Raw genomic sequence first — 10,301 nt, 5'->3', positions numbered from 1 at the left:
GAGTGGTCGTCAAGACGAAGGCTTCTCCTGGGTCTTTGGAGGCCTGGCGCCTAGCTGCAAACGAGGATCTTCCCCTGACAGAGGAGCCTCGAGCATTCGGTTGTCTACCCCTAAAGGATTGTCCTCTAGGCAAGGAGGTCCCCCGAAAGGGCTGACGAAAGGAGCTGATCCGAGGGTTCCGGCCCCTACTAGAGAATACCGGCAAGGAAGTGCTTTTGCCACCTGTTGCCTGTGAGATAAAGTTCTTTTTGCTGAAATAGATGCAGCTTGAATAGAGGAGGATACAGACGCTGTGTTCTGGGCCGCCTCATAAAGGTACCCCGATGCCTCGTTCAAATGCAAAGCCAGGGGAAGTAAATCAGAGTCCTGTAAGGCCTCTGCCAGTTGGTCTGCCCATGCTTCCATGGCTCTAGCAACCCAAGCAGAAGCAAATGTGGGTCTAAATGAAGAACCCACAGCCGCAAATATAGATTTCAGCTGGGATTCCATTCTGCGATCATTGGGATCCTGCAGAGTTGCTGAACCTGGGGCTGGTAATAAAGTATGTTTTGCCAAACGGGCTATTGGAATATCCACTCTTGGAATACTCTCTCAGCGAGCCACATCTTCCTCCTGTAATGGATACAGGGAAGAGAACCTTCTATCAGGCTGTTTCCAGGCTCCCTCTGCAATATCTTTAAGTTCTACAGAAGGTGGAAAACGGATAGTCTTCCTTTTGGCCTTCTTAGAGACTTCTGTCTCTAGGAGTAGGATCCTCCGGTTCTGGGAGGTCCTACGCCTCTCTTACCGCTAAAACCAAATCCTCAATAAATTGGCTTTTAGTGTTTTCTTCCTGTTCCAAAGGTTGAACCTGGTCAGGATCAGAATTTATTTCCCCCTCCTCTTCTGAAAACCCCTCAGAGTCTGAAAGGACCATAAGGGTATTAGAGGATCTAGGCCGTTTCCTTTTAGCAGGCGAGATGTTTGGGGATTCAAGTAACTGGTTTAGTTTATCCAAACCCTTAATAAATGCTGCGGACCATGCTGGTTCTGTGGTAACAGGCGCCTGGTCCGTAATCACTGAGGAAGGTCCTGGAATAGACGTTCCCATAGAACCTGAGGTAGCCGGGAGGTCCACAGGAGAATTAGCATTATTAACCTTGGAGGCTGCAACTGATTTGATTGTAAAACCATCTGTGCTAAGGAGGAAACCGACGGTGTCAGGGAGGCCATCTAGGCCAGTTCCGCCGTCAGTGGGGCAGTAATATGCTGGGTTTGCGCAGAGGGGACCCCTGCTACGCAAACAGAGCAGAGGGCCAACGGGTCTTTCTGCCCACAAGGTAGTTTAACATTACATTTTGAGCATGTGAAATATTTTGCTATAGGGCCCTTTCCTTTATCTATCAATTTATAAAGGAAGGCACACCAAACACACAGACTTAAATTGAAAATTTAGCTATTATAGAGCAGGAGAGAGACACTGTAGAGAGAATAGAGTGAGAAACAAGTAATCAACTAATCTTTTATAAAAGTTGTACTTGTACTACAATAAAACACAATATAATATCCTGGTAGGTAGAAGAACTACAATATAACCTATACTAGCCCACTCTGTATACAGCAAAAATCAATAAAATTGTGTATATAAAAGAGTCAGATACTTAGCCCATAGGCCAAACAGGGGAGAAGTTCATCAGCAGTGTTCTGGTGCCTGCTCCCTCTGGTCTGTGTCCTTTTCCCGGGCTTCTGCTTGGCGCCAGACCGGGCTAGTCCACTTCTCTCAGGAGAGCGGGGGAGCTCTATATGTTTTAGCTCCCCCCTCTCTAATATGCCGTCTCTCTTTTCCTCATGTTAGGTAAAAAAAAATTAAAAAAATAGATATGTGGCAGAGTAGTGGAGACCTCCAGAGTGGTCTCCGCAGTGGTTAGTACCCGATGCCCCCTCCTATGTATGAGGGGGGATCTTGGTATGGCCCCCTTCATTGTTTCTCCTCTGTCCTCCGCGGATCCAAAATAGCCGCCGGCATCTGTAATCTCCGATAACCAGCGCTCTATGCCTGCAGTGGCAGCGCCAGTTATCGGGGAGGCTCCAGGAGTTATAGCGGTCCGCAGAGACCGCTTGTCACTCACAATCCAAGCATCCTATTCTTCTCTCCCTGTCAGTGAGAGCGTCTGGCTCTCATCTGACAGGGTAGTGCCTGCGCTGCTGTGCTGTGAGTGTGTTCTCTATAATAGAACACACTCCAGCTCTGCCACCTGTAAAAGTAAGAAATAAATAAAATAAAGTAAAGTAAAAAAAAAGTTTAGAAAAAAAATATGCAGTAAGCTAAAACACTGCCCAACTCCATGGGCACCTAAAAAAACTGAGGAAGAGGCGGGGGAATTGTAGAGGGGAGGGGTCTGTCAGCAGTGCTAAAGTTAACTAGCTAGGTGCCAACTCCTCGAGCTCCCCTCCACAACCCATGGTAAGCAGTGTCCCCCAGACTGGATGAAAGAAATTCAGTTTTACTGATTGCCCCTTGCATTGTAATCATTATTAAAATGAATATAAATTTACTCTATTAGCTCAATTCATTTATGTATTAATATAAATTGCATAAAATATTTTAAGTCAATTCCATAGATAAGTTTATTTAATAAGTTTATACTATTTTACTTATATTTTAAGCATTTCTATTGCAGTCTTTAGTATGCATTAGACCTCGACTCCACAGATGGTTTGTCTAATTAGGCATCATCACCTATTGGCTACGACCTCTAAGTTGGAATTAGACATTCAGTTTTTCATCTTTGGATGAAAATGTCACACACACACACACAAACACGTTAAGGTTTTATTTATCTCCACATAGAGCATATTCTCAAGCTTCAATCTAAAGAGTTTTCAAAGAACAGTAGTGGATCCAATTTCAAGACCTCTATGAAAGCTTACAGAAAGTAATAATTTTTGCTTCACCTGGACAGATCTCTGATCGGAGAACAATAAAGTGGATAGTAAGGCACATCTACTTCTATAAAAGCCAGAAAGCTGGTTATTTGGAGGAATTAATACAATAATTTTACTTGCTGCATATAACTGTCTTTTCTCGTTGAGTTCTTGAAGTACATTATATGACTGTCTATTTAACGGAGACGCATCCAGAGATGCCTGACCTAGAACATCCAAAGCCGGTTCTCTTGCAAACCGGTAGCCAACTGTTCTGTTCATGCATGAATCGCTTTGTTTACCCAGGCAGTAAACATGCTGGTCTGATGAGGCTGCCTGCCGCCACATAAGCTGAGCAAAGTTAAAATAAATGAATAAAAAAATAAATAAATAAATAATAAAAAAAACAAAACTTTTTTTCCCCCTATCTGTAGCATCCCAGAGTGAAACCCTACCCTGCATATAGATAGTGGTGGTTCTAGTTAAGTGGGCAATAAGAGGATCTACTGCGGGAGGATTCTCACATTTTGAAGACTCATCTAAAGGCAAGGGGATTTAAATTTCCCAGCATATGAGACCTGTGGTCAGGTTTCTGACAAGCATCCAAAACTAATTTCAACAGCTGAGGCAGAAGAAAACAGATCACTTGTTTCTTTTGAGTTTAAAAATGAGAAACCAGCAGAGATTGAAATCTCAGGATTCACAAATCTTAACAGTTTGCCAAACACACAGAACTAGGTTGTCCACAATCTGAGCAGTGGAGGAATCTTCAAATACTATAAGAGTCCTCCTCACTAATCAACTCACATTCGTCATCTGAAGAGTGTTCAGAATCTGAAATATTTGTCTGAATCGTCTCTGGAATAAGATGTATAGTCTTCATCCTGTGGGGGGCACTAAGGAGGCGTTCCAAGAGGAAGAGGCACTACCAAGACCCTGGGAGGACTCAGCAAGACAATACCAATCCAGTTTCAGTCTGGGATGCCACACAAGTGGGCAGTACTAGCTGCAAAGATGGAATGTGTGGTGCGGTAAAAAAAGTTTCACCTAACTTTCGTTGAGACATTACCCGAGTGAGTTTGGCAATGGACGTAATCAGAGACTTAAGCCAAGCCGGATCTTCCACAGCTGCCTGTAGTCACAGTCAACCACTGTTCCATGAACTCCGCCTCACAGGTTGCACACAGGGCGCCCAGGTCACATTGTCCACAATTTAACTTTACATTTTGCACAAGTATACTGCAGCACAGACTTTCCAGCAGACCCCTTAGTATTGAAGGCCCTTTCTCAGCAAAAGTAGCAACTTTAAATTACAGAAATTACCAAAGAAAGGACAGAAACTGTATATACAGATAGACTGGTCACTGATACACAAAGTTTACAGATGGGCTCACTCATACATACTTACGTTACACCGGAAGTAACAGGCTAGAAAACAGTATGACCGAACAGTGACAAGTACAGGAAAAAGTCTACACCAGTTGAGACTTGCCAACAAGGAGAAGCACCGCAGGAAGGAACCATGCTGAAAGGCAAATGGCACGTCCACTGAGGAAGCATGCCAAAGGGAGGGAGGAGAGAGAGAGACCCCCCTCTTTCCTACTAAAACCACCTCAAGGAACAGGAAATTCCATTCTGTCCCCAATATTTACTCTGATGTCCTTCGAGTGAGGGCTGCCACAACTGCACCTTCAATTCAACAGAGATCTGCTGTGGCTGCCTGTCCTTGCAGAGTATACTCTTCATTGTGCAAAATTCCTTGTTGCCTAGAGGGGACCCGACGGCAGCACTGCTGACGATCAGCTGCAGTCACGGCGGTCAGCACTAGTCACATGCATAGGGTCGGTTCAGCCGCTGATAATTAAGTGCAGGAGACTGGTGCAGTGTGTTGGAGGTGAGGAAACTCTGCAGTCTACTCACACCGGGGCTCAGGGAACCAGAGTGGAGGAAGGCAGCAGGCTATCCGATCTGGGGGAGGCTTCCCTGAACCCAACACAGTAAAAAAAAAAAATGTTAAAATTAAAAAAAAACATAGGGCAGGAGCCCTAAAAATACATGCCCGACTCCAAAAGGCACTTAAAATAAACTGAGGATAGTTCTTATGGGAGGGGCATAATAAGGGTGGAGTTATCCTCCCAACACTTTTTAGATTGAAGTGTCCCCGACGCCAGGACCACCTACTATACTCCATTGTCTTGCAGTGTACACCAATGGGACGACAGAGAAACAGCATGTTTTGCAGTTTTCATCTTCAACAGCAAACTACTACGCCAAATAATGGGTCCAAAAATATTCTACAAGTTACATAAAGGAAGTGCCTTGGACAGGCTTGGCTAACCTGTGGCACTCCAGGTGTTGTGATACTACAAGTCCCAGCATACCCTTCCAGCAATAAGCTGCTATATATTGGCAAAGCATGCTGGAGCTTGTAGTCTCACAACACCTGGAGTGCCACAGGTTAGCCAAGCCTGGTTTAGGGTCTCTTGCAGCTAGAAGGATTATCTTCCTTCAGTCAATACCAATTATCTCACGGGAGTAATAAATACGCCGGCAGGTGTCTGAGATTTTGCATGTCAGGGGGCCCTCAGTTTATTGTTATATCTGCTACTAATTATAAAATAGCAGCTTCCATCAAAATGGCAGTGCCCACAAGGTTACAGGCTCGTTTGTTCACCTTCTGAGTTCAGGTGTAGCTGTGAGCGAGAACTCCTCGAACACTCCTAGCGATATGGCCCTACAAAGTCCTCCACTATGACAATCAAGAAGACAGCATCCTATACAACAATCAGTAGAGAGAGGAGCCTCCTGCAATATGCCAATTGTAAACTACTGAACAGCACAGGGATGTACTTGTTGATTTTTGTACAACTAAAGAGTGATATAGGTTTTGTTAGGTGGTTTGTGCTTAGACACAACTTATATTTCAAGTATTAATTATCGCAAAAAGCATTTGTAGAACTCTGTCATAAGATTACTTAACTAAACCATTTATATAGTGGCACCTATTTCCTGATGAACATAGGTAAACAAAGCAAGACAACATGTGCCCATGACAAATCCCAGAGAAATATAACTGCTGTATGGAATAGTCATGTAACACTCTTTACATTTGTCCAATAAAAGGTTTATTTTTTTTGTTTACACTAAATTTACAACTGGTAGTGTTTTTTTAAACAGTTTTTTTTTAAGTGTCATAGAAGGAATTATTTGTGCATTAAATGTAGAACAGTTGTTGACCATCTATCATCATGAATGCTAAAAGTTGGCTCTATCAAATAATGTATTAAAATAGATACTTCTAAATATAATCTATAAACTGAAATTGTATTATGCGCTGTAGGACCAAGCAGCATAAAAACTCCAGGCTACAAATAATTTCAGTCTTTACATTTTAAGAATAAGTATGGTCGACAGAAACAGGATCAGAAACAATTTAAATATAAAAGTGTTATTACATAAGTCGGCAGGGTCATGACTATTTACAAATTAACAGACAATTGAGAAAGCCAAGTGTCTATTACACTTGGTAAAGACCACCAATAATTAAGAATGTAATGTGATATAATAGAAACGTAGCACAGCTACATGACAATATGTTTATTAATAAAATACTCAAAGGGGGAATGGATTATCATTTTACATACAAATCCATTGAACATAGAAGGCTTCATACATTTAAATTATAAATATCAAAAACATTTAAATCATCTTAATATAGCCTAGATCTCTTCACATCAGTGGCGTCGTCATAGTTTTTTCTCTTGCGAGATGTCACAGTGTTTGCAACTTGAAGAAAAGGAACAGCATCTGGGAGACAATAGTTGGAGGCAGGAGGAGGTGGAACCTAGGAAAAAGTAAGAACAGAAAGTAAGACTGAAAAGGAGGAACACTTTTATAAAGTAGTGTGATGGAACATTCTAGGAAGAAACATATTGGTATTATCAGAGTTTCTGCATTCCACAAACCTTCATAAGGTAATCTGCAATGTACTCTGGTTTTAGACAGTTCACTCCTTGTGTTGCAGCTTCTGATATATTGACCTTTGCATCTTCGGGTTTCAGCTTACTGAAATCTGCAAACAGGTATGTCGCCTCTTTAAATAGAGAGGACGAATGGCCGACAAAAACCTAGAATAGCAAACATTACAAAATAACTCACTGACCAGGACCAGTAAACACTAGTTATATCAATTGCTTCCTCCCTCCCCCACATAATCCCACCGATGATCCCTCTTTCCCAAGTTGTGTCATTCAGAAGCCCTGCTGAGGGCACACTCTGGCCTCATTCAGGTGACCAGTTTGAGATACCTGCATCTCTCATATTAGAAAGGGGACTGTGAGGGGCAAGTCCACTATGGAAGCAGGACTCAGAGCTGTCCTGCTACTATAGTGACAGATGCAGGGTAACCGCTCAACAGTTAGCATTGTGGCTGTCATAGGTTGCAAGACTCCATCAGAAAAGTATAGCAGTGTAATGTTTATGCTACTCTCAACCATCCTCCTAGTATGACCTGCCGAAAATGGGATCTTAATGGTGCGGAAATATTTTAAATATCTTTTTGCATTAAAATTTGTCAAATATTGGCTTTGATTATCATCTCTAAGATAAATTCAGTGACATCAGAGGATGTGTAAATTAAAAAAAAAATGATCCATTACACAACTAAATTTTCTGTATGATTTAACATATGCCATGCTGTTTTATAATTCCCAAATTGGAGATGTGCATATGCTCAACTTCCTCATTTGAGGTAGTCATTGCAGCTTCCACAACTCGCCAATGTTAATTTATGTCAATACTACTAACAGACTTCTAAATATATTGTATATTCTCTAAATATTCGACTAGTTTACAACTAGAACCACAAATAAAATCAACGCAACCAGACAAATATTTAATCTAAGTAAATGTTGTTTAGAGATTATACAAATTCAACCTTCTACATTCCTATTAACAAAAGAACAGAACGCTGCTGAAGCAGTCACAATACCTCCTTGGATTAAACTGTACAATGTGTGATATGGATATTAATAGCCTTTAATAAAACAATCTACATCACTAGCTAAAATCCTAGACTTCCTGGTATTTGATCACATAGCTGAACAGTTTACAAAGGAAAAAGAAGAACAGCGATGTTATGGAATCTGCATTTTTTTCCCCCCAACAGAGTAGTAGATTTAAACAGACCTTTGCACCTCCTGATTGCAGAAGACGTTTAAACCCAGCTTCTTTTGCTTGGTCGACATTTAGTATAACTTTCCACCCACTGAACGCACCCTGAAAATTTTCAGAAGGAGGACTTGATTACATTAAAATTCAGATTTGAATAGACACACATCTGCCAAATTGCAGCAATTACATGACCTTTAACTGCATTCTGCTCACATCATGCAAAGAAAGCACTCATTTAAAAAAAACAAAAAACCTCCACACACACACACAATATTTGACAGTAAACTCTATTCTCAGTAATTAGAATTATGGAGGTCATCTGATGTTGCAGATCTAGTCATTTAAAAGATGTTCAAACATAGCTGTCCCTGTTCACTTTTGTGTAATGACTTCTTATACTCTGATTGGTCACATGCTGGTCTAACGCAGTGAGCACTCTAATGGTTTGATTGGTTACAGGCTGGGCTAGCTATGTGAAAGTTCTAATACAGTGCTAATTGAGTCTAGTCTTGCCTACTACACTACTTACACATGAACACTGCTTAGAAAAACATATTGACATTTGGCTGAAAACAATTACATAAAAACATCACTAATCACAAAACTCTTCATATTAAAACAAGTTACCCGAATCCTGCAAACAATTTAATGGGCCTTTTCCCTCACCTATTTTTCACGTTGGTAAGTTGCAGAACAAGAGACAATGCTCTTGAGTTACCAGATTGTTAAGCCAAGAACTCTAAGTCACAGCTGGCAAACAGGATGCTACATTAGATATGTATATAATATACACATAAATAGAATGGGATGCAGAAAAAATGTTTCTTCATGAATTGCTGGGTGTGTAGTAGCTTTGGATAGTCATACACAACCTCATACCTCCACAGTGCCCATATCTTGTTTTATTTTCTGAAGTTTTTTCCTCCATCTCATTGCTGCCTCAGCCAACATCTGTTGTTGCATGCTAATGCTACTGACAGCATTCAATATTGAACTGCTTCCCCACTCATAATCATCTTCCTATAGGGAACACACATCACACATAGGTACAACATAAAGAAAGAGAAGAACAATATTTTGTGAATGACATTACAAGAAGTAAAGAGAATGTATACATCAACCTTACATTTACATTCAAGATGTTTGCAGCTTCTTCATATATTGCAATGTGTAATAAGTGGTTTTAATTTGGTTGTATATTGGATTTTTAACGTGTGGCAAGCTTGTTAAACTTCATATTCCACTATAATGTGCAGCAATGTGACATCAATGAACAGAGAATTTCACCAGTTACAGTAAAAGTTAATGTTGACACATGAATAAGAGTTACCTGAATAAAGCGCTTTGCAGCTCGGCAGGCCTCTAAGTAAGAACGATGAAGAACCCACTTTCCTGCAGCCATTGAGGCAAGATACTTCTCATTACGGAGAGGATGCCCAACAATAATGTGTGTGCAGCTTGGGTCAAAGCACTGCTTGTCTATCACTACTCCACCTGGAAGCAAAGAACAAATCATATTATTTATGATCATGTATTTTAGAAAAAAGCTATTGCCATGCAGTTTATCTGCAAATACAACACTACATAAACACATTTACAATACATTTTAATCTACCAAATCATCGGAAGTCTGAAAAGAAGATTTTTTGTACTTACCGTTGAATCCAATTATCAGATTCCAATTGGTAGACACTGCTTAACCTTGGGGTGGAGGATTATAAAGGGTAGGCACACTTCGTTTAAAATTATTTGATTCACAAGCTCTTCCCCCTCTGAATCCCTCCTCCAATGGCCAACCTTTTTTTTTTTCTTCTAACAAAGCCCCACAGAATATGACCAAGAGAACCAATGAACAAGAATAAAAATTCTAAGATGAAACAACTCTCAACCTCATACACAGTATAAAAAATTGGAAGGAACACAGTGTCTGCACAAATGGAATCAGAGAAATGGATTTAACGACAAGTACCAAAAAAAATATTTATTTCTATTTCTATTTGGTGGGACATTGCCCAACCTTGGGCAACATCCAAAGCTGCCCCTAGGGGAGGGTACGTTCACTGTGCAAAACCTTCTTCCAAAGCTAGCTTCTTTGGAGACAAATGAAAATTAGTGCTGTCACTGAAAACTCACACTACTCCTTAACACTTAGAAAAAAAATCTGGTTCGCCATTGGAGAAGGGTTTTACAGGAGAGAGGAGCTTCTGATTATAATAATTTTAAAT

The 10,301-nt window shown here is 40.7% G+C and overlaps 1 protein-coding gene across 1 annotated transcript in view; it reads right to left on the bottom strand.

Annotated features, from left to right (window-relative positions):
- Positions 1-6,021: 6,021 nt before the first annotated feature.
- Positions 6,022-10,301, bottom strand: part of TOPBP1 (DNA topoisomerase II binding protein 1) — an 83,900-nt gene continuing 79,620 nt past the window's right edge. Inside the window, exons 24-28 of the mRNA XM_075212447.1 lie at positions 9,407-9,570; positions 8,956-9,096; positions 8,092-8,181; positions 6,870-7,031; positions 6,022-6,748 (exon numbers count right to left, since the gene is read on the bottom strand). Coding sequence (XP_075068548.1) covers positions 6,614-6,748; positions 6,870-7,031; positions 8,092-8,181; positions 8,956-9,096; positions 9,407-9,570 — 692 coding nt within the window. The 3' untranslated portion in view covers positions 6,022-6,613. The remainder of the gene's footprint in view (positions 6,749-6,869; positions 7,032-8,091; positions 8,182-8,955; positions 9,097-9,406; positions 9,571-10,301) is intronic.

The sequence above is a fragment of the Mixophyes fleayi genome, chromosome 5 (assembly GCF_038048845.1).
Source record: "Mixophyes fleayi isolate aMixFle1 chromosome 5, aMixFle1.hap1, whole genome shotgun sequence".
Lineage (NCBI taxonomy): Eukaryota > Metazoa > Chordata > Amphibia > Anura > Limnodynastidae > Mixophyes > Mixophyes fleayi.
The sequence above is the reverse complement of the archived record's forward strand: the minus strand, read 5'-3'. Positions and strand labels throughout refer to the sequence as shown.